This window comes from Oryza sativa, chromosome 1, assembly GCF_034140825.1.
Source record: "Oryza sativa Japonica Group chromosome 1, ASM3414082v1".
NCBI classification, from domain to species: domain Eukaryota; kingdom Viridiplantae; phylum Streptophyta; class Magnoliopsida; order Poales; family Poaceae; genus Oryza; species Oryza sativa.
In genome coordinates, this window is record NC_089035.1 from 29,023,397 (window position 1) to 29,048,762 (window position 25,366).

Sequence of the window (25,366 nt, forward strand, 5' to 3'; positions counted from 1 at the left end):
ACTGAAGATGACTGACTGCCTTGAACCGCGCTACACGGTTGCAGCACAGCGGGTGCACTCCTGTTGCCAATGTTCCCGAAAGTCCCATAATATGTGACGATTCTATGAATACAAATTAAGTATTTTGTGCACATGTGATCAAAGTAGCGAAGTGAGCACAGGAACATATAGACTTTTAAGGTATAAAACTAATTATAGCCAAATTTATCCCAATCTGCAAAGACTAGTCAAATATGTATTTTCAAGGACACACGGACATCCATTTGTATTACTCTCTCTTTCGTGAGACAATTAAGAACTACAAATTACAAATTAACTTGTATCTCTCCAAAAATCTAAAGATGCTTTCGTTGTGAAAGGTTAGGAACATTTCCCACCCAACAGGTAAAACGGAGCTGCAGATTGTGTTCTTTTAAGGGATTAGGAATCCTTCTCCCTCGACAAGCAAATAGAGTAGTGGATTAGCGTATGATTAATTACTACCTCTATCCCAAAATGTAACTATTTCTAACACAGTAACTTGTCTCAAAACGAAGCTATTTCTTCACCTACCCTCTTATCTCAACCAATCACAACCATTCTCTTTACTTACTTTTTCTTCTCCACCAATCACAATCCTTTCTTCAATCATCTCCACCTACTTTCTTAGTACCCATATCTACCTTAAAAAAATGCTTACATTCTGGGATAGAGGAAGTAAGTATTAGCTTAAAAACACAAAAATAAATTAATATGATTTTTAAGACAAATTTCCTATATATATAACTTTTAAAAACACAACGTTTTAAAAACACAACGTTTAGCAGTTCGAAAAATGTACGTGCTGAAAACGAGGGAGTAGAAGTTAAAAAAATTGTGTTTCTAGAAATCCTCTTGTCACGATAGATTGAAACTAGTGAAGTATTCTGAAATCTGAATTAATAGTGAATAAGTATGGTGGTAGATTCGTCACACCTTAGTACATGAATCCATTCATAATTAAGGATTTAATCCTAGCGTTCACAAATGAAATTGTGTATGTTCTTAGTAAAAAAAGAAGTATGATTATAAGTAGGGGTGAAAACGGTAACGGTAATTACCGGCCGACCGGCGTTCGTTTTCGACTTTCTACCGGCCGAGCCATATGGAAATGGTAATCGACTGAAACAAAAATAGAAATGGTAAAAAATATGGAAATGAAAACGGAAATGGTTTTGCTGTTATACCGATCGTTTCCGTATTTACCGTATTCTTGCGGAAATTACCGTTTCTTATAATATGGTAATTATCGTATTCTAAATATGTCGATATTATAGGACATGTTTATACTTGACCCACAGCTTATAGATTGAATGACTCTTCAATAAAATCTCTAACTTTTGTACATGGCTAAAATGAAGTTAATTTATAATTTATATAGTATAAGCTTGAATTTATGTATATATATAACATAGTTATGTAAAGTTAAATATATGTTTTTATAGTTTAATGTTTCCGTATTTGTTACCGGTTTCCGATCTGTACCGACATGTTTCCGTCCGTATTGTTCCGTTTCCGGTTTTCCGATATTTCCGATATCGTTTTCGTTTCCGACTTTACCGTTTCCGATTTCGTTTCCGAGAAAAATATGGTTACGGAAATGGTTGAGGCTGTTTTCCGATCGTTTCCGACCGTTTTCATCCCTAATTATAAGTATGGGTCCGCTAGCTAAGATGATTGGGATATCCAGCGGCATGTTGTGGCTCAAAACGATTCATTCAGATTGGTCGACGCTTTGGAACGTTGGAATATCAGTTTGGCCTTTAAAAAACCTGACTTTTCATCGCCAGCACGTGCCCTTCCTTAAAGCACCCGCAATGGTAAAGTAAAGTGTTATCTATAAAACATTTACATCTCAGCAATAGACTAGATTAATAGTATACCACCTCAATAGTATATCTACACATGGGTATCTATAGCTCTCTAATCCATTGTCTCGTTTTTCTCTATAGACTATCTCCAGGTTAGTAGATAGATTTGCTCTCTCTCTTCATTTAATCTCTTCCAAATAGAAAAATATGTTGACATAGATATCTTGTAAAGAGCCTATATATAACCATTGTGGATGCCCTTAGTTCCTTAGTTCCTTGCAAGTGGTTTTTGGTGCCATCACGGCACGCCGTTTCGCTGGACAAAACGGCGCGACGTGTCACGCCGTGACGTCACGTAGGGTCTCTCTCCGACTCTCCGTCACGATAGTACTATACTGCCACGGTCTCCGTTTGGTATACGACGCGACCCATATGTGGGGCCTGTTCGACAGCCACATAGGGAAATGCGGCGCAGAGCCTAGCGAGCTGGTCAGACCGGCGGTTCCACTGCCATGTGGGCCCGGTGCTCTGCCGCCGGCCGCTCACGCACGCTCTCGGTATATATATACGTCGTGGATCACGTAGCAAAACAGCCATGAATGAATCAGGGCTTAACATGGGATGATGATGGTAATATGCTACTGTTACCGCAAAAAAACATGCATGGATGGATAAGCCTAATTACAATTATACTAATTTACTCTATCCGTTAGAATTTTTTAGAGAATTTAAATAGATGGACATATGATTTATTGTACTCCTGTTAATTACAAATTGCATCCCCTATATAGGTCACATATACTAGCAGGTATTTAAAAATACGTTAACTACCCTTAGAAATATATTCCATCACTACCATATTAGTTAAAAAAAACATTATCTCGAAGAAAATTTGGTAAACCATGGAGATTGGCAGTAGGTAGAACAACAGATTATTCCGTCTCCCTTTTTATGTGTTTATTTATTGTTTTCATTGTTACCGTTTCTGTAAAGTTACATACTCCTTTCTACTAAATAAACAAATATATTACATTATATGATACATCCTAATACTATCCATCTAAATAGGATTAGAAATTTAGAATGCATCATATGTCATACTAGATTTGTTTATTTTAAAGCAAATAAAGGATGCAGTAAGAAAGTGGGACAAGTACAACTACTGCCTGCATAATGTGGTATGCCGATCTTCATGTTATGCGATGGTTTCTTACTAAACTGTCAACTCTACTCAGGGAACCACGACAGGTTAGAATCGTTAGGCCCCCTTTTATTCAAAGGAAATTCATAGGCATTTTAGAGGATTTTATTCCTATAGGAATTTTTTCTATATAGCCCTTTGAATCAAATGAATGGATCCTATGAAATCCTATAAAATTCCTATGGAATGCCTCTTCCCATGCAAGTTTTGGAGAAAATTTAACATGAGGTAGAACCTCTTGGTAATTTTCCTTTGAGTCTATCTCTCTCATCCAATTCCTGTGTTTTTCCAGCGGTTCAATCAAACGGTCATTCCTGTGTTTTTCCTGCGTTTTGCAATCCTATATTTTACACTTACATTCCTATTAAAATCCTACGTTTTTCTTATTCATACGTTTTCTCAATCCTGCGATTTAAAGTGCCCTTAGTTTTGCCGCCACCAAAGTCAATTCGATCGGTGGGGATTGGGGAAAGGCATAGGCTATGCCAGCGCGGCAGTGCCAGGCAAGGACAGAAGAGAAGACAACCTGATCATAGCCAGACGGGCTCAGGATTCACCTTGTCGATCGCGGGCTCGCGGCCTTGGTGCTTCCTCCTGCGTACGGGCCTCTCACACCGTACGCTGTTTTAAACGAATCGATCGGCAGGCGGCATGGTTCTGGTAATCTGGTTGGTGCCCTGCGGAGCGGCGCGCGCCGGCGCGCGTCCGTGTGTGCGACTGTGCGGTGCGCCGAAACTGCCAACGTGCACCGAGTACGCGGGACGAGCCAACTGCAGTGCATCACGGACTCGCGACGCTGGGCTGGGCCGCCGGCCGGAAGGTGCAACTGCGCAAGGAGAAGGATTTCGTTCTTCCGTCGCGTGGGCGCGACTGCAAGAGAATGAGAGATGGGGGTCGCGTCGTCGCGCGAGTAATTAGTGAGTTACCATGCGCAGCTGCCCCATGCTCGTGACGGAGTTGAAACCACGACTATTATAAGGAAGTAGTAGGGATTAGAATGTCATTTCACGGCGGTACCGTGGTGGACGAACTCCTGTTGTTACCTAAACGCGCACGGTTTACCATCCGACGTTGCCAGTTCCTCGTCTAGGTGTGGTTTGAGCAGTTCCAATTACTTGCGCACCAAAGACAGCCACAGAACGTACACAGTAAGGGCGCTTTGAATCGTAGGATTGAAAAAAACGGAGGAATAGAAAAAATATAGGATTCTGACAGGAATATAAGTGTAAAATAGAGGATTGTAAAACAAGAAAAACATAGGAATGATCGTTTGATTGGACCAAAGGAAAAACACAGAAATCGGATGAGAGAGATAGACTCAAAGGATTTTTACCAAGAGGTTCTACCTCTTGTTAAGGCCCCCTTTGATTCAAAGGAAATTCATAGGAATTTCAGAGGATTTTATTCCTATAGGATTTTTTCCTATATAGCCCTTTGAATCAAAGGAATAGATCCTATAGAATCCTATGAAATTCCTATGGATTGTTTTTTCCCATGCAAGTTTTGGAGGAAATTTAACATGAGGTAGAACCTCATGGAAAGAATCCTTCGAGTCTTTATCTCTCCTCAAATTCCTGTATTTTTCCTCCGGCCCAATCAAACAGTCATTCCTATGTTTTTCCTGTGTTTTGCAATCCTCTGTTTTACACTTGCATTCCTGTCAGAATACTATGTTTTTCCTATTCCTCCGTTTTTTCATTCTTGTGATTCAAAGGGGCCCTAAGTTTCCTCCAAAACCTATATGCAGCAAGCCATTCCATAGGATTTTTGTAGGATTTGGAAAACTTCAATCCTTTGAATCAAAGGGCTACATAGGAAAATTTCCTATAGGATTTCAATCCTATGAAATTCCTTCATAATTCCTTTGATTCAAAGGAGCCCTAAGTGTGGTTCCTTTTTCCAGTTTTAGGGCCCCTTTGAATCACAGGAATGAAAAAACAGAGGAATAGAAAAAATATAGGATTATGACAGGAATGCAAGTGTAAAACAGAGGATTGCAAAACACAGGAAAAACATAGAAATGACTGTTTGATTGGGCCACAGGAAAAACACAGGAATTTGAGAATAGATAAAGACTCAAAGGATTCTTTCCATGAGGTTCTACCTCATGTTAAATTTCCTCCAAAACTTACATGGGAAAAGACAATCTATAGGAATTTTATAGGATCCATTCCTTTGATTCAAAAGGCTATATAGGAAAAAATCCTATAGAAATAAAATTCTCTAAAATTACTATGAATTTCCTTTAAATCAAAGAGTACCTTAGTACAGGTCTCAGTCCGTGTCTTTCCTGCTGCTGCTATCACAATTCGCAAGTTGTCTGCTGGACCACACAGCACCAGTATACTTTGGGTTTATCGCCAGTAACTGCCGCCTTATCATCGACATTTTTATTAACGCTATGTGTTGGTAATTAATGGAAAATGAGGGGGGCGATCCGGCATAGACAACATTCAGCACATTCGCATGACCAAGCTGTACTAGGATTGCTTCCAACAAGATCGAAAAAGAAAAAGAAGGTATGCTTCAAGCATAACTCAGTTACACTAAAAAAGTTTAAATTCAGGCAAGTGCGCTTCCATATGCATGCGAGGTACTTACTACAAGTTATTTTCTCCATAAAAAGGGTTTGCTCTCCGTAACTCCGTTTACTTTCTTCAATACCTTATTCCAAAAGAAGTAAGTTTACGTTGTTATTAATTTAGACAATGTTGAAAATGCAGGACATTTGGCTCTCCCACATTAATAAAGAAAAATGTTTCAGACAGTGCCTAACGGGTATAACCATACAAGTCAACACGTCAAGTGTTGTAGTCAATTTAACTTTAGATTAGCGAAACTTCTTTGAGAGGCAATATGGATAACTTTGTTTTTTTTAATACGCAAGGAGCACATCTTTATGTTAAGAAGAAATAAATGTATGTACAAAGCGGGCAAAAAAACAAAGCGAAGGGAACAGGTTACAGGAGGAGAACCAAAAACCAAAGGAGCCTAATCTCCAACTAAATTTTGCGACCCATCTCCACTAACATGGGCTACCAAAATAGGGATTGCAGTTCTAGCTAGCCGCCACAGCTCAGCTTCACCCGTCATAACCCTTGCAACCTCCGTCCAAGTTCTGCTCTTCTGGTTGAAGACTCGATTGTTTCTTTCCTTACAGATTGTCCATACAACCAACGTTGCGATGGTGTCGAAACCTCATCGATGTTCCTTGACCATCTTCTTATGACAGTCACACAACCATGAGAAGAAAGAGTGTTCATTGAGCGGTAAGCACTCCGAATGCCCAATAGCTCTGAGCGCAACCCACCACAGTTGCTGCGACTCCGGGCATGCGACCAAGAGATGATCAATCGTCTCTTCGCATTGATCACACAGAACACATCCATCCGGGTGCAACAAACCACGGCTCCGGAGGCGGTCCGCTGTCCAGTAACGGTTAAGAGCTACCAACCAAAGGAAATAGCGACAGCGAGGGGGCGCCAAAGATTGCCAAATTGGCTTGTGCTGGAGACGAGTTCTTCCAAAAAAGAGAACACGATAAGCCGAGCGGGAAGAGTATTCTCCTGAGGTCTCCCACTGCCAAGATAGAGAGTCCGGTTTTTCAGAAAGCTACACTGACTGAAGGCAATCCCAAAGCTTGAAATACTCTAGGATCGCTTGAATACCTAACGCCGAATTGATGTCCTAGATCCATCTTCTGTCAGTCATTACCTCGGCCACCGTGCGATGATTCCGGAGACGAGCAGGGACGGCTGCATAGATAGCTGGCGCCAGCGACCGAATGGAGGAACCCTGCAGCCAACAATCCTCCCAGAACAGCACCGAATTCCTATCCCCCATCAAGCATACCATGAAAATCGATACTAGAATGGATAACTTTGTAGTCAGGCCAGGTCAAGATAACTACGTGCTACTGCAATCTTGTTTATTGCTGGGTCAAGTTACACTGTGCTAGAAAGCAGACTTAAAATATTTGGTCAAGCATTGCCTTCAAATTAGAGGTGATACGGAGCCACATAGGTGAAGCATATATATATAACTCTACTCCAATGTCAGTTGGACTGGCTCCATCACCATCAGTACATTCTTTATGAGATGCACCTTGGGCGTCAGAATCAGATCAGTGAGTTGTCATCCTAAAACCAGATTGTAGGATGCATCGTGTAAACCAGATTGAAATAGAATAAAGTGTGTGAGTTGTTGAAAAGGAAGTGGCTATACGATACATTTTCAGTCTTTTTTTTATAAAATCTTTCAACTACAAGTATAGTGTAATTGAATCATAATTACACTATAATTTATATGTAACCGGTATAAAATCAACTTAAAAAACGTGTGCCCGATTGACTAGCCCCACACTCTCCTTCACCTGAGATCGTGGGTTCGAAAACCCCTTGGCACCCACATGTCGTAAAAAAAAAATAATTCCCTACTCCCTTAAACAAATCTCAATGCAATCTGATGATTAACAAATTGAGAGTTTTCAGGAAAAAAAATTGTTAACGGTTTTGTTTATTACGCCTGTAGCCCGGCCCTAAGATTTCTCACTCTTGGGCTCACCTCCCACAATTTACTAATTTTTTGATCGGCCAAACAAGAAAATGTGATGTTCCATATTGATATAGCACAGAAAAAAACTAACAAGACTATAGCATAGCCCTGAGAGGCTATAATCAGGAAAGAAAACCACAAGCCATGCCTCATGCCTACAACAAGATCGTTCACTAAGGGAAACAACCAGGAGAATGACAACCCGACGCACCTGATTGGCTTTATACACATCAAAGGGTGAGAGAGAGAGAGAGAGAGGGGGAGGAGGTCAAGAGAGAATGGATCCACCCTCTCTCGTACTGGCCCGCCAAGGCGCCAACATGGTCATCTTGTGGCGGTCCACCGCAAGAGGATAGTCGTCTAGAAAAGAATGTGGTAGGAAAATATCCTTAGAAATGACATTTTCAATAAAGTTGCGACGCTGAGAAAGACGCTATTGCCGGTTCTAGGTAACCAAGATGACTCGCATAGCTTAGGGGTCACTGCAGAATTCCACCTTGACCACCACCCAAAAATTAAATAAGGCTGCTTATGCTAGAGCAACCTCGTTGCAGAAGCACTATCATGCATTTGAATGTGAGAAATTTGATAGTTTATGAAAAACAAAATTAGTAGATGACCATTATTCAAAATGCATCTCATGTTTGGTTCACTTCTTTTTATAAAAAACAAAGATACAGTACCAATTACCCCCTTAACCTATCGAGATTGATCGGATCATCACCTTGACTCGAAAACCTAATATTTTACGCCCTAAACTATATAAACCGGATAGATGATCCCCAAACAGAGTTGTGAACGGTTTTGACTTAAAATACACATGTGGCTGTCCAACATGGTGAAATTTGATACGTCAGCAATGCCGCACGGCTGCAATATGTGCATGACCGTCCTCTTTCTCTCTCCCCCCACTAAATTTTTCCCCTTTGTCCCCGAATCCCTAGCACAGGGTGGCAACGACTGTGGCGATTATATTAAGCCATTAAGTGAGGTCCCCGAATCCCCTTTCTCATTAAGCCATCCGCGCACCTCACTTTTTTAGAGAGATTTTATATTTGGATGCGCACTTAACACACACCAAATACATCACCCTACACACAATACACACACGCAAGCACGTCTTGTACACTTCAAAATAGGCAAATTTTGCTACAGGACACTGCTTATATATGGTTTTAGCTTTAGGACACTGCCTAAACTAACTTTTGGGAAAAACACTTCATAAACATGGTAATTTGCCAGTAGACATCACGCCGATTAAAATAATGATTTCCGGTTGAAGAGAAGAGAGAAATAACGTGAAATGTAAAAAATACCCTTAGACCCACATGTCAGCTTTCTATCTCTCTTCCTCTCTTTTCTTTCTCCCTTCTTCTTCTTCCTCCCGGTAATGAGGTCGGCCGGTCCACATCATCGTCGTCTTCCCAAATGCCGGCATATGGAAACAAACAATTGAACACAGCACCGGCCGTCACGTCTCTCTTTAAAGCGCGCACACACACATATGGATGGATCAGCAGCTAGCTGCACAAGCAATAGCAATACATCGCCAGCGAGAACACGAGCTATCTGCATCGATGGCGGCGGCGCACTTTGTGTTCGTCCCGCTCATGGCGCAGGGCCACCTCATACCGGCGGTCGACACCGCACTGCTGCTGGCCACCCATGGCGTGCTCTGCACCGTCGTCGCCACGCCGGCCACGGTGGCGAGGGTGCGTACCCACCGTCGAATTGGCCCGACGGTCCACCTGGAGGCCGTGCTCGAGGAGAAGTCTGGCGAGCTTGCATTCCCGAGGACGAGGCAGGTGTTCATGCTGAACAACACGCACGCCATCGTGCGCCACGCCGTGCGCTCCAACCTCGCCATGTTCCTGCCGTCGGGATGGGCACGTGCCTGGGAGGAGCGCATGGAGGGCTACGTCAAGAGCTACCTCGACATGTCGTGGGCGCCCATCGTATCACGCCTCGCCGCCGGCGCCGCCACCACGGCGGCGACAAAGCCAGCCACCGTGAGCGTGCTCCGGCGGCAATGAGACCCGCTGGCGGCGTTCAACTCGGTACTGGAGAACGCCTGCAGCGTGCAGAGGTGCTGGAAGGTGCTCAGCCCGGTGCTCCGCCACGTGCTCCGGCGAACCGTGTTGGAACACGTCGTGCGTGTATCGCCAATGTCTCGAGGAAGTTGAGACGCCCGCCGCTGCGTGCACCGTCGAGGAGCTGGAGCGCCAGCTATCAGAAGGAAAAGGAGAAGAGAGATAGGAGATAGAGCTGACATGTGGGCCCAATGGTATTTTTGACATTTCACGCGATTTCTCTCTCCTCTTCAATCGGAAATTATTATTTTAATTGGCACGGTGTCCACTGACAAATTACCATGTTTATGGAGTGTTTTCCTCCAAAAGTAAGTTTGGACAGTGTCCTAGAGCTAAAACCACACATAAACAGTGTCATGTAACAAAATTTCCCTTCAAAATATGGCCAAGGCTTATCACTAAATACACAAGTATGTGCACTCTAAATTTGTAGTTGACATTCTGGAAACGTACCATATGCATACAAGTCTTTCGTGTACATATACACAAAATATCAACAAAACTCTTGAAAAAATATTTATATACACTCTTATATTAGTAGTATTATATCTACATGTAAAATCTCACCTTCAAATTCATTAAATATAGGGTGAAAAAAAGAAAAAATTGATAGATTCACACTTAAATATATCAAAATTTATTTTTTTTTATCTTTTTCATTGCGGCTAAAATATAATGAATTTGAGGTAAATACTTTTGGTGAAATTTGTTAGTTGGTGTGCACGGTTTGTACATAGGAAACTTGTATGCACGAGATATATTCCCGTGGAATAAATCTATTTTTCCTTACTTAAGTATTGCCCTTGGACAAATTACATCCCTCAATTGTAAAACTGGACATATGGCATCTTCCATCTTTAAAAATCGGTGCAAAACTTCTTTAGTAGTTAGGTAAGCAGTTTTTGCTTACGTAGAATGTAGGACACATATGTCCGCGACTCTCCTCTCTTTTCTATCCCTCCCCCGAGGCCGGCCACACAAATCCCGTCAGCGGTGACCACAAGTCCACAACCTCCCTCGCTACCTTGTCATCTGCACCGCTGGTCCTACATGTCATGTGCCGCCATTGGCCATCCACACCCTATGACATGAAACCCAAGCACGCACGGCGCATGGCATTGACGCCGTGGAGGAGTGAGGAGCCACTGCCATCGTGGAGGAGTGAGGAGAGGGCTTCGGCGCCAACGAAGTAAGAGACAAGGAGCTTCTCAAGGCACGCCCGCTCCTCCCGGTGAACCGCCAGCGCCAACACATCCGATCCGGACACCACGCCATGCGCACAGGGAGGAGGATGCTCCCGTCGCCCATGACAATCGCTGATGTGTCCACCACGAGGTTCTGCGTCGCACCACCACCACTAAGCATGTCGAATGGGGAGCTGGTCATGTGTCGTGGACGGGGAGCTCGTCGGGCATAGCAAGTGACCGGCGCGGCCGTGCGACAGCGTCGAGGCACACCCGTTCCTCTCGGTCGGCAGCCAACGCCCCCACCTCCTCCACCATCGACCGTGCGCCAGTGCTGGCATCGATCGGCATCACCGCATCACCTCTTTGACCAACATGTCCACCATGCCGAACGCTGCTACTTCCATAATGGATGTCAGGCCATCCGCACAGGGAAGAGGACACCCCCGCTGCCCACGGTAGCCACGGTCCCACCACATGCTAAAACGCGAGCAACATCGCCGTGTTCACCGCGAGGTCCTGCATCCCCCCACCACTATCGAGCATGCCAGACGGGGAGGGGAGCTGGTCATGTGTCGTAGATGAGAAACTCATCGGGCACAGCGGTTGACCGGCACAGCCACACAACAACATCAAGGCGCGCCAGCTCCTCTCGGTCAGCCGCCAGCGCTAGCATCTCCGCCGCCTCCACCATTGGTCGTGTTGGCTTTGGCTAGCGTCGCCATATCACAGATGCTGCCACTTCCACCACGGAGGTCGTGCCATCCACACGGGGAGGAGGACGCCCCTGCCGCCCACAGCAGCTACAGTCCCACACGAGACCGAGGAGCTGCTTGCGAGGGTGGTCGGGTGTGATAGCGCGGTGCCTAGCGAGGCCATCGGCGCATGTGGGAGAAGAGGGAAGATAGGAAAGAGAAGGGGGGAGAGGTGAAGAAGAAGATGAGATTAGGTGAAAGTCACTAGCATATGGGTCCCACCTGCTGAGCAAGTCAACCACAACCAACTTGCCACGTCAACAGAAACTACTTCCTAAACCACCAAAGAAGGTTGTTTGCACTGGTTTTCAAAAAGGGAGAGATGTTATACCCGGTTTCACAATTGAGGGAGCCGATTCAATCAGGATCAAGACATGATGGAGGTAAAGTAGACTTATTCTTATTCCCGGACATCCTTGCCAGATCTAGGGCCTGTTCAGATTGTAGCCAAAATAAACCTTACCAAATTTTGTCATTGCCAAAATTTTGGCATGACAATATTACCGAAATTTTGGCAGGATTTGTTATGTATTTACTAAATTTGGCAATAAATTAAACGTAGACAATTTTTTTTTGGTAATTTTGCTAAAAATAATAAATAGGTATGGTTGAAAATGTCATCAATCTGAATAACCCCCTAATATTCAAATGGGCTAAATATGCTACACCACCAAGCAACTGGCTGACTAACCGGCCGCAGTGGGCCGCATGCCATCTTAGCCCACTTCTACTTGTGGTAGAACCAGCTGATGGGATCAAGTTGATAATGGGCTGGTTTTGGGGGTGTCAGCCATGCAAGCGACAAAATCGATACAACTTCACAAGAAAAATTAAGGGAAAGGGTTGGGACTGACTTACCTTTAGAATATACGTAAAACGTTCAAGAAGCAAGAGAACAACCCTGGAAAACAGCATTTTTGAACGCGTCGAACGATGAAAGAATACAGGCATAAACGGATCATGAGATATTGAATCGGATCAATCTATAGTTATATACTGTATACTTATGCGTCGAAGGGCTTCAGGGGGCAGAAAGGAAGGTGCATGTAGCGTCCATTTTGACAGCTTACACTAGACCTAGTAGATTGCAGCTAGGCTTGACAAAAATGAACTAGCTAAGGGATGAAAAATATGGTAGCTATGCTACACAACTACACGATGTATTGTAAGTCTATATTTACATATGCCAAAAACGAAGAAAGAATAATTCCCCACTAGTTTGGCGTAGAACAATCTGCTGTATCGGTCTTGATAACTCTGGTATTATAAGAACCACAGGAGCCGCATTTATGGTACAACCAGTGAAATCGAGACCTCCCTTTTCTTTCACAATCATTACAAAGTATATCCTGAATGAGTAAAACAACAAAGGAATAAATAACGCAGCGGGTGAAAGAGCGAAAACCAAGAATAGAAGATCTGGGATACCTGACACCGATCACGGTATTCCTCAGGAAGCTCTTCAGCAGCCAGCAAGGCGTCCAACATGCCAAAGTACACCTGTATATCGACAAAAAAGAACATGTATATTCGTTAAGATTCATAAGCGTGTTTTCAAATCTAGACTGCTCATCAATAGCACTCATTATAGCATGAGATATTGTAGGAGATACAGCTAAATTGTTTGGATAACTCCAAACAGATCACAAATCATCCAAGAAGCAATATATTCAAGATCCCTCAGCAGCATGAAGCCTATAACAGACTAGGTTAAGAAACATAGTAAATCATGAATCTGGATCACAGTTCCGTAATATTTGGACAGAACACTGTAGGGTATCACATGTACAGGACAAGATATCGCATTAAGTCATCTAATTGCAGCTAAAATTCAAACAACAAAAAATGAAACTAGCAGTATTTGATTAGTTTCACATATCCCCACATAACAAAGATCAGTTTCTCACAAAAATGAAAGAGACTGTAAAGTTTTCTTTTGGCCTTTATTCTTTGTCTGCAGGCAAGCAAAATATTCTGCAAACAATCATCAAATGATGGTACTCACAGTAAAACACCCTCACCCCCTAACTCACAAATCACAATAAAGAAACGAGTTTATAACTGAGGGACTGGTAAACTATAGCCCTTAGGAGTCATCAGGACTAGTGCAGGAAAAAAATCCTTTATTATATTAAGAAACAGAACAATGTTGTTGTTTTATTTTTGTAGAAAAGGTGCATAACATTAGTATGATAATAATGGTGCTAATTTCTTGTTCCATGAAGGCAGCTTAGCAAATACTCTCTAGATTTGCATAAGGAGAAATAAGCACTTTCACCAAAGTATGCAAACTAATCAAGCATAGAACTCATGTCATTACTGTAAAAACAAAATAGCCACAATATTGTAAAAGTGATGTAGCTTACCGCCATATCTCCCAAGGATTTGCAGCAGATAGGACAAGTGTAGTGACTACAAGTGTATGCCTGCAATTGATAAATTGATTAATTAGTCAGACTCATTATTGACAGTGTGAAGATAATGTCAGCAAATTGCATCATGATCCAACTAGATTTAGGGCCTGTTCACTTTGATACCATTTTCAACCATACCATTTTTTTGGTAAAGTTGCCAAAAAAATGTCTACGTTTAGTTTGCTACCAAATTTGGTAAATACATAAGAAATCCTACCAAAATTTTGGCAATATTGCCATCTTGCCAAAATTAATTTGGTAAGGTTTATTTTGGCTATAATCTGAACAGGCCCTTAACACACCTGAAAGCAAGCTGAATGCATGAAATGGCCACAGGGAAGAGCTCTAACTGCCGCGCTTGATGTAAATAGGAAATCACAGCAGATTGGACAGTTTGTCTCTAGCCCTTTCTCCCGGCATTTGTGTTCTGTTAATTTCATCCCAAGGCAGCAATTGCACTTCATGCAATGGAAGAAATCAACACCAAGACCTTTCCCAAGACGGCACAAATTACAAAATGGGCAATGATAAACAGTCCTGAAAAAGAAGTCCCAGCATTAGAAGAGCCTTATTGGTGTGCCAATCAGAATGACTGCAATCCAGATTTTGAATTCCAAAGTGTTCATGGTAAATGAGAAGACATAATAAAGGCACATGAAAAACTGAGATTTGTCCTGTGCTTTGGAAGCACCCAATTACTCAACTTAGGTGCTCTGGAGCACCGAAATGCACACACACACACAGCAAAAAAAGTCATGGAAGTTTTTGTAAGATAGGTAATGGTGTCATCTATCACTCTGCCAAGCATTAAAGAACACATGATTTGTTTAAGGATATTAAAAAATGAATTTCAGTTTTAAAAAAAAGCCTTTCTGTTTCTTTTTTTTTTCTCGGAAAGCAGGAGGGCTGCATTTCATTGAATTAAGAAGGAAGAAACATACCTACAAAGAAAAAGGGAAAAAAAAAAGAGCACAACTATTCCATCTGTTCTTTTAAAACAAATCACAATGTGGCAAAATTTGTTCTAACTAGTTCTATTTCATTTTTGAATAAAATGAATGAGCCTAACTATTCCATCTGTTTGATTGTTTTTGTGAAATTCTCACACATCTCAAGATTCAAAACTTTGAAATTTTGCCAAATGATTTGTCCAAAAAATATATAAACTGAGGCCCCATTTCCATTGGGAACACAGAATTTCACAGAATGTTCTCAAGGATTTAACAGTTAAACTTGGGGAAAAAAAACATGTGCCCTAAAGGGGTGGCATTCAAGACATGAGATGCATATTTGAAAGTATTATCTTATGTCTAAAATTTTTTGTTCTTAACGTTCTATTGTACAACAAAATAACAGTCAAAAGTTCAAAGCTGGAGAACCATTTCTGTTTTAAAACAATGGAGATACCTAGATATCTAAAAAGATAATAAGGAGACTAATAGTGAAGCAATATTTTAGTTTGTAATGAAGATAGAAAAACACGGCAGTTATTTAGTGCCAACCCAGAGATATCTCAACAAACTCCGTCTTAAGGCACATTTAATAAGTCTGTCAGTGTAGTCGAGAAATATTACCTTTCATCATCAAAAAATTTGCAGATGTTACAGTAATACTTTGCCATGGATAGCCCATTGCAAGACGGAGTTTGACAATTTGGACCAACAGGTTGAACTTTTAAGCATACCATGCACATCATCTCCTGTGTCGCTTTCCTACAGGTAGCAAACAAGTTTGGCACATTTTACTATCTGATATGATTGGAAGGTCTATAAGTCATCAATATGCCATAACAGATATTATACTAACTGGCTTGCCAGTTCTTATTGCTTTTTATCATCATTCTATATTGTTTTTATACATTGCAGCAGAGTTATGCCCCGTAAAAATTAGAAGAGCAGAAAGGTAACAGAACCAAACATTTCAGCTGAATCAGAATCTCTACTTGTTACACCATCTTAACGCTACAACTATGGCTACCTATCAAGCTAAGTTTTTGTTCATCTGCATCAACTCATTTCAATATAGCCAATCGATGAGCATAATCGAACAACTTATTTTATGCCACATTAAACAGGCAAAGCCATAAAAATATGAATATTAGTGTGGGAGAAAAGATATTTAAAGGATACCAATAAAGGAGATGATCAAACACACCATTGTGCTTATGTCTATGAAATTTAACTGCAAGCTCTCTATTTTCTACACGTTTATCTTCTTTTTCAGACATAGGGTAGCCAACTTCTAGCAAAATTAGGTATACTTACTCTAGTATGATCAGGCAACATAAGTATTCTACAATAGTAAAATGATGCAGTACAGACTCTACCTTTCCATCGTATGATCACTAATTTTATCATGGCAGAATCTGCAAGTGAACAGCTTGTTGCAGCATGCAGCAACAAGCTTGCAGTTCCTTTTGTAGTGCTCACAACCAAATATTTGCTTCTCCTGGTCTCGATATGAAGGAGCACATCCAGGGATACCGGCACCTTCACTACACTCTTCTGATTTTGGCTCTGGTAGCTTCTGCTGAGCAGCTATCCAGCGACTGAAATATACATAATTATGATCAGAATTTTTTTCTATAAAAAAAGTTATTGCTGAAATATTCAGATGACAAACCTGGTCATGAGATTTTGGATAAGATAGGCCTTCCGCCTTGGGTCAAGTGTAGGATCTCGTGAAACCTTTCGCACCTCAGCCTCAAGTTCACTCTGGTTCATTCGAAATATGTCCTTCCATCCAGGCTTGAACATCTGATCATTCTGGTCAATCTTGTCCTGTAAATGACTATCTACAAAAGGGCAAAGAAAAGGCAACTGAAAATATTTTCAAACGAAAAAAGGGAAACGAGACTAAACAGCCATCAATAAGTCATGTTTATGATAAGCTTTTCTCTAGTATAACTTTACATCCCACTGACCCACTCTACCAGTTTGAAATATGGATAGCCTATCAGGGGCAATGAAACACTTGATGAATTGTCTTGAATTTTTATTCTAATGCGCCCTAGAAATTAGCTAGCTATAGCTTCAATTCTTCGTAGTTTGAACCATAGCAAAGAGCCAAAGATATATTAACACTTGCCAGATCTTCTTGTTTTTTTTTAAATGGTTTGGTCCAACTCTAGCCCAATATGTATGTATAATTCATTCAAGCAACGTAGAGCCTCAACTAATAGATACCGATTTGCCCCATTTTTTTTAGAAAAAACCATGATATTTATAATGTTATTGTAATGAAGCTTGCTTACCATAACTATTCAAATATATGTGATATTAGAAAGAAGGGCCCAATCCAAGTTGCAAATACTCCCTCCATTTCAGGTTATAAGACGTTTTGACTTTGATCAAAGTCAAACTACTTCAAATTTGACTAAGTTTATACACAAATATAGTAATATTTACAATATCAAATTAGTTTCATTAAATCAATAATTGAATATATTTTCATAATAAATTTGTGTTGAGTTGAAAATATTATTATATTTTTCTACAAACTTGATCAAACTTAAAGCAGTTTGACTTTGACCAAAGTCAAAACATCTTATAACCTGAAACGGAGGGAGTAGCAATAAGATAACAAGATTAGAAACCAACTGCACTAACCTTCTGGAGCAGAGGATGCCTCTTCTGAAGAATCAGATGATGTCGGAGCTCCCTTCCACCACTCGTTTAGCCACTCGCCAAACATTGTATTCTTAGTGGCCTGTTTCCATGTATCCAGCATCATGTTCTGCTCTTCCTGAGTAAGTGCTGAAGTAACCCAGGGTAGCATCGATTGGAGAACCTCAGCACCAGTTGAACCAATTATACGACCTACAAGCTTATCCTGTTCCTCCACAGAAAAATGCTCATCAAACAATGGCCACAACTCAAGTTCTTCTCTATGGACATGATTAGTCAATGCAGCCCGGATAGACTTGCACATTCCTTGAAGCTTTGTGGCAAGCTCGTTGTACTTTCTAGTCCAATCAATCTCATCAGAGGAATTAAAATCGTTTTTCTCTGCTTCACTGACTTCAATGTGGGGGTGGGTCAACCTCTCATGTAGCTGCGAAAGCTCAGCGAGGGCATCAGATATATCTCCAAATAATTGTTCTTCTTGCTTGTGGTCAAGAGTGTACGAGTGACTGACATTGTGCAATGTCTCTCTTGATTCTAAAGCAGGAAAAACAATTTCATCCTCAGCATTACTGTGTGCCCTGTAAAGACCCCACAATAAACGGAATCTTCCAATGAACTGGCGAAGACAAGACTCATCACCATCAATAAGCTTTCCAGATTCAACATCTAGGTACTCTAAGTCCTTGCGAATTGCTTTATGAAATTTGAATATAGTATCGATTGGCCTTGATATGCCATCTGAACAAGATAAAGATGCATCTGTCTCCCAAGAAAAAAGGCTTGAATATAATGAAGGAGCAGAAGAATTGTATGATAGAGAGCGAAATGACTTTGCAGAAGCCAGCGATGAACTAATAGCAAGATTGCCAGTTTCTACTCTCAACCCAGGAATACAGCAAGGTTTTTTGCTACATGGACGTGCTTCAGTGTCATCAGTCTGAGACAAGTCACTTCCATTAGTACCAGGAACAGATTCTGCATCATTTCCTCGCTTTCCTGGCCTAGAACCATTTTCAGTCTGCGGATGCAGAGAAGCATCTGTATTGCTACGTGAAGCACATGGACAGAATGGCCGACATTTTTCCAGTCCATCAACTTCATCCAATAGGCATCTCATTTCTCCAGATGTTAAGCATAAGTACTCCCCAGAATTGGATTTGTCCTCTGAACGAGCTTTGCATGCCCAACCAGAGAAAAGGGTAACCAGTGCTGTTTCCGATGATGGTGCTGTTTCATATGCATTGTTTTAGTTCAGTGAATTTTGAAGTTCTTTACACATAGCGAAATGTATTTATACTATAGCATACAATAAATCAAAGTAAAGGGGTAACCTGCCAAGCGCATATTTTCAAGAAAAGAAGATGCCTCCTCATCACTCAGCTTGGACACTAACCATGGGAGAACACGTTCTAATAACTTCAGTGGCATCACACATAAACTTTTATACAGAAGTTGCCTTTGCTTCTCAGGAGAGAAAAGCATCCTAGCTTGAGGAAGCACCTAAGTAAGTTAAGATGAAGATGAGACAACCAATATAGCAATAATTAAGGCAGTCTAGCTACATTGAGGCTTTCTAACCTTGGTTTCTTCATCACAGAAGTGTTTCTCAATTGTCTCCATTATCTGATCAGCATGTGAACACAATTCAGAGTAAAAGTCTAGTGCAGTTGATTTTGCTCCTGCTATTTGGATTTGCTGAATTAAACATCTAAAATTGTTAAACCGGCGCTCTTCTTCAGCATGCTCATGCACAAAGGACAGCTCACTATCAACTGCAGGAAACACAACCTGATCCTCGGCAATACTGTAGGTCACAGAAAAATGAATGTGATGAAACTAAAGAGGAATTTAGTTCTTTCAAGTGAAAAGCATACAGGTAATCAAGAAATACATGGTTCGATACCCAACAAGCTACTACTACCATGCTGTAAATACATGCCACATATAATTCTGTCTGTACAACAAAATGAATAATAACTAGATGACACCCCATGCATTGTTGAAGGATGTTGGGTGTGTATAGCGGAGTTGCAATTGCAATATCTCGAACTGAGAAAATGACTAATCTGATAGCCAAAAAAAAAAAAGAACTAATGCAAGCTGGAAAAACCATGGACTAATCTGAAACGTCAAAGTACCATCCAAGGATGTCAAAGGATGATGTGGCTTCTTGTGGTGACTTCTTTATACAAATAGATTAGGTGGGTTGTAACTATATAGAAAGAAAGGCTACAAATGCAAATGTCTCAACAGAAACTTGATAATCAGAATGTCGGGTCATACTTCTTCCCCAAGCATTTGTAATCACTACTCACTGGCTACTTTGGATGGAAATCCAAGCATTTGTAATAAAAGTGAACTTCTTTGTTAATGAAGACATAGGTTTATCCCCAACTCATGCAGTATTAAATTTGATATCCAGGAGTTATGTAATTGCGTTTAAGCATACAATCCTATGCTATGGTGACATGGTGTCATGGTGACTATGGGTCAGTGTGCCATTTTTGTGATGTGCTGCAAAGTTGCAGAATCTAGTTATTTAAGAGAGACTAGTAGATTATCACGTTATACTCTTCAAAAAGACAAGATGATGGCTATTAATAAATCCACCAAATGTCTATGTAACAAGAAACATAAGCCGAAATCATACATAACAAGTAGGTTGATGCAAAGGAGCACCGAATACTTGTACATCAACAAACAAATGGCACAATAAGTCAAGAAATACCAACCTGAATACACTAAGAGAAAGGTAATATTGAATAATTAAGTAAAAGATCATTACTATAATTACACAACAAGCCCATGATTCCATCAATAAGATGTTCATAGATCAAGATATAAAATTATGTACCTGTGGAAGATGCACACATCTGCAATAAACTGCAGCCTTGCATTGAAAGATGATATATCAGAGAAATTTCCAGATTGCTGCATCCTTCTTGTCTCCTCTGCTATATCAATTAACTCTTTACGGATAGCATTGTGCCAATACAGAATCTCATCTATGGGATGCCTTTCAACCTGACCATCAATAGATTCTGCATACTTTTTGTTCCCAGCTTTAGAATCTTCATGTGAAGAAATATGGTTATCTGCATGATCAATGGAGGAGGCATCCTTGCAATCACAGGTTGCTTCTGAATTAGACTTGGTGGAATTCTCTGTTACTTTTCTCGTTGTTTTCCCTTCGATCCACGCGAAGACAACCTTCCCAAATTTGAAAATTAAGATTTAATGCATGATCAAATCAATGACAAAATGTAATAAGCATGATATTATAAAAACCTGCTGAAGGAGTTTCTCTTCAGGTACTATTTTACATAAGCAGCTACGGATATCTTCATGTTCATCAGATGAAACCGAAGACGAAAGCCAGGGGAGGAACTCTGCCATCATATTTACAGGAATGTTACATAAGAACTGCCACACTAGATCAGCTTGCTCTTCATATGAAAATTTCTTCGTAAGCAATGGAAAGACCTGAAACAACTTCAGATGATCAACCATAGGTAGGAATGAATGGTAATAATCCATACACTGAGAAGCAGAAACATTTGGACCTTAGCTAATGCAATGCAGTTTTGTACGATAACCTGCTTTTACAAGTTCTTTTGTCAAGACTGTTATAAAGAACTTTAACAAAGCTTCTACACTATAATGAAGCCCCTCTGAACTACAAAAGTAAAATGGTACCAAATTAACATCCTGGGCCCTTAAATCAGATTCCTCGGTTCAGTAACCCAGCATGACAACAAGAATTGCGTGACCCTGTCACAGGCAATAGGCTACAGCTACATTCTTCCATATGACCACTCAAAAAACCAGGCTGGACACTCATGTTGGCATATGCAATTAACTTAGATGCACTTGGCAAGCTTTACTAGGAATTGGAAAAGTAAGTTAATTCTCAGGTGTGGCCTTACCTATGGGTTATGGACTCTGCTGTACCCTTGGCAATGACCACAAAATAGAGAGGATGGGAAAGGAAATTGTTGGGAGAAAAGGTAACAACTAGAAGACAACTACATCACTGCCACCATTTCTCTCATACTTGTTTTTTTTTAAGGTCAAGAAAAAAAAATGGAACGGTATAGTTCAAAATCTTTGCAGTACAGGAGATTCCAAGCTCTCAAACACTGTCAAAAGGGCAAGGTGTTGGACAACCATGTAATACGATCTTTGCTAGGGAACTTTTGAGTCTCAACCAAACAAAAAACAAACCTTAATACAATGTGAGAGCATTGCCCACATGGTTAGGACTACTTTTCAATACAGAGTGGTGATAGAATGAATAGAAGAACCCACTGATAATAAAAATATAAAGAGGCTGAGCACAAACTGTTTTTCATTCAGTAGGATGTGATGCAATTAATTTCATAAGAGATTTTAAAATGGGGATATTGTACCGACCTGCTCTTCTTCTTTGGACATATGTTGGGAGAGACATGTTTGAATGGCCCCTGTACAGGATGCGAGTTCCCTTCGAAGACTATCATCATTTTGAATGTCCAGCTGTAACAGAGCAAACAGCTGGCTGAAGAGATCATTTTCCCCTTTGTGCTCAAGAGAATAGGTTCCTGCGACATTCTTGACTCGGATATCAAGTGCTGGAAAGATAACCTGCAATACTCAGAACAAAATATATAACATGAAGAAATTGTTATTGATTGCTGCCATTTAGAAGGAATAGAAGATTTTTCAAAAAAAAAGCTACAGAATATAATGTTAAAGCAGTTACAACTTACAGCAACAGAAACGTTTTTGCACTTGAACACATAGACCTCTACTTTTTGCAGCAATTAAGGCAAAGAAGGTAAAAGTACCTTTGTTTGTCAGCTAAACCTCCGCCACTCAAACAAGGGCAGATAAAAGTCAATCTCCCCTATTAGGGGAATAGGTATTAAGCATTTTATTAAGATGTTGAAAACTAAGACAAGATAATCCTATTCAATCTGATATGTGATAAATGTGAAAGTTACTGTGCTCCAATCAACACAAAACATCAGTGTTATCCATAAATTAGACAGAGAAAGGCACACATGATGATATAGGTCGAAATTCCCATCGTGATTTCAATTAAACAGTGGATTTCGTGTAACTGTTTGTACAATTAAGTCAATGTTTATTCATGACATAAACATAGAAATGGCCACAGTGGCAAAAAAAAAAAACAAAAAACGTTCATACTAGCATGACTATCCTCTAGGCTTTCCAACCAAAGCAAGATCATAACAAATTCCAACACCATGGTATGAGCTTCATCCAATTTCAGATCCTACCAGTGTTCGCCACATTTAATCCAATAGCACTCAGTTCCTCCAAACCTAAGGAAACAATTCCGCAACCCTAAACCCAAACACCACCAAAATTGGGATTAGCCCACGCGTTTCCACGCCCAAATCCAAAGCTGCTCGACACCACAAAAAAACACCGAAACCATAACAAAAAAAAAAAGAAGCTCTGCACGGGGGGAAGCATCCGTACCGCGTCCTCGGCGTCGCAGTGGTGCTTGTAGATGTTGACGAAGAAGCGGCAGCGCTCGGCGAGCGCCCCCACGTCGCCGGCGCGCTCCGTGGCGAGGCGCACGGCGGCCGCGTGCAGCCCCTCGAGCTCCGCGCGGATCGCCTTGTGGAAGTAGAGGAATATCAGCATCGGCGCCTCCGCCGCCGACCCCGCCGCCGCCGAAGCCGTAGGGGACGGCGACCGCGGCATCACCGCCGCGAGCGTCCCCTCCCCCGCCATGGGCGTCGGCGTCGCCATCCCCCCGCCCCTCCTCACCTCACCTCACGAGAGGCTCGGCCGCGCCGTGGTCTGGGCACCGTGGCCGCGCGCGCCTAGGGTGTTCGCGTCGCCTCTCCTCGCCTCGCCTCGTCTCCCCCAGCCTGTGGAGAGGGGAGGAGGAATGGATTTGGCGTCGCGTTGGCCTCTTGCTGCGGGTCTCTCTCGTTTCGCTCGCTTCGCTTCGCTGCGCTTGCGCTGAAATGGATTTCTCTTCTCTTTTCCCTTCTTTTTTTTTTTCTCCTCCCCGTCTCGTATCGCCCCCCTCCGTCCTTGTGTTGTGTGGTTATTTTTCTGCCAACCTACCACGGCGGCCGGCTTCGTGCGTGCGGAGGATGATCGCTTTGTTGCTGCGGCTTCTTTTGTATGTTTTCGTAGCGTTTGGTTGGGTCTCAAGATGGAAGGTTTTCTAGATTAACCTATGGGTGATGCACAAAGAGGGGAAGCTTGGAACCTGGAAACAGAATAAAAACTCACCCTGAAAAGGGGCTTGGCCATTGATTTGTGCTGCCTGCCCCAAGGAAAATGAACACGAGAAAAAAAATACACGGTAGTATTTTATATAATAGTTTGTAGAGGATCATTGTTTTAGAGGTGATCGGAGAAATATTGTGTGATATTACGTCTTAGAAACCAATATCTATTAATTTGATTTAAGTGAATTGTTATTATGGCTTATACATATACTAAAGGATAACATGCTTCCTCTCTTTTAAAATATAGGAGTATGATGTTTTAAAATTTTTGATATAATATTTGATCATTCATCTTAAAAAATGCAAATATACTAAAAATATATAAATAATGCTTAAAGTATCTTTAATAATAAGACAAATCACAACAACTCAATTAGAAGTATTGATGGGATATTTTTGTAGGGAGGAAATACGGAAATGATATGTTTTCTGAGTGGCCATTCGTCTATATTATTAAAAATATAGTAAAAATTCATAAAAAATTATAGATCATACTTAAAATATCTTTAATAATAAAACAAATCACAACAACTCAATTGGAAGTATCGATATGATATTTTTGTAGGGAGAAAACAAAACAGGATAAGTTCTCTAAATTATTATTACTCAAAACCCATTCCAGTTAACCTTTCCGTCAATTTTCCCGATCAATTTTGTCACAGAAAGTTTGTCTACAATTGCCGGTGCAATTGCCAAGGAGAAGAAAAAAAGGAAAAAGGTGAAAAAGAGCATGATCTAGATCAGATTAGGAAACAACATTAGTGGAATGCGGTTGCTTCCTCCACCTCTCAAACAGACTGAAGGAGACTACATGAGTAATATATTTGAAACAATTCCCTTCTTCTCCACTACCATTACCATGTACAGTATATGACAATATGATATGGTTCTTGTCGCCCAGATTGTGGGGGAGAGACGGATACATATCAGCAATTGCTGCAACCCTCACCCATAATCTTGACCATGCTTTTTTGGTGGTAGAGCGGTTTATCAGTTGCTTAAAGAACTCTCAAGTGCATCTTAAAAGTGAATAAGATAGGTCGAGCTAGAAACAGAACAGATGATAGTCATGCATGTAGATAACATTCCTATGTATTTTCAGTGCTGGCTGTGCTACCATCATACCTGTAATTAGGTTTCTTGGTTGATATATGTTTCCAAAGGGGAATAACAACATAAACTTCCAATATCTTCAATTAATGTCAAGCACAAGTACAAGCCGTCTAGATCAGAATGAATATCAAGCAGTCTGGCACGACAGAAGCTAGTAGGATCCGAGTGTGTCCCTGAATCGATCGTGGTGCTCGATATGTCTAGAGACTGAGAGTCTAGTGGGAGGCAAAGGCATTGGGTAGTCTTTGATCGATCAGATTAAAGGTGATCGTGTCATCATTCATCAGCCAATACATTGTGTATGCCTTGCATGCACAGGCTAGCATTTTTCTCTTTCTTTCTT

General features: G+C 41.1%; 2 protein-coding genes across 2 annotated transcripts; one reads left to right on the forward strand and one right to left on the reverse strand.

Annotated features, from left to right (window-relative positions):
- Positions 1-9,161: 9,161 nt before the first annotated feature.
- LOC107275379 (uncharacterized) lies at positions 9,162-9,617 on the forward strand. The gene has a single exon (XM_015783479.1). It carries the CDS (start codon positions 9,162-9,164, stop codon positions 9,615-9,617), a length of 456 nt encoding a protein of 151 aa, XP_015638965.1.
- A 2,938-nt stretch (positions 9,618-12,555) lies between these two features.
- LOC4327944 (zinc finger protein BRUTUS) lies at positions 12,556-23,750 on the reverse strand. The gene is made up of 14 exons (XM_015760972.3): positions 23,141-23,750; positions 22,067-22,276; positions 20,942-21,136; positions 20,508-20,863; positions 19,232-19,457; positions 18,985-19,153; positions 17,636-18,880; positions 16,650-16,821; positions 16,354-16,575; positions 15,602-15,739; positions 14,330-14,564; positions 13,980-14,039; positions 13,042-13,113; positions 12,556-12,962 (listed from the first exon to the last, which is right to left on the reverse strand). The coding sequence occupies exons 1-14, from the start codon at positions 23,414-23,416 to the stop codon at positions 12,828-12,830; spliced, it is 3,711 nt and encodes a 1,236-aa protein (XP_015616458.1). The 5' UTR covers positions 23,417-23,750; the 3' UTR covers positions 12,556-12,827.
- Positions 23,751-25,366: the final 1,616 nt, after the last annotated feature.

What these genes read in the sequence shown, in the direction of transcription:
- LOC107275379 (XM_015783479.1), top strand. Translation starts at nt 9,162, where the DNA reads ATGGCGGCGGCGCACTTTGTGTTCGTCCCGCTCATGGCGCAGGGCCAC.
- LOC4327944 (XM_015760972.3), bottom strand. Translation starts at nt 23,416, where the DNA reads ATGGCGACGCCGACGCCCATGGCGGGGGAGGGGACGCTCGCGGCGGTG. An exon ending in ACTGCGACGCCGAGGACGCG is followed by an intron (nt 22,277 to 23,140) that starts GTACGGATGCTT and finishes TGAGTATTGCAG; the next exon opens with GTTATCTTTCCAGCACTTGA. An exon ending in TGTCCAAAGAAGAAGAGCAG is followed by an intron (nt 21,137 to 22,066) that starts GTCGGTACAATA and finishes AAGTTGTTTCAG; the next exon opens with GTCTTTCCATTGCTTACGAA.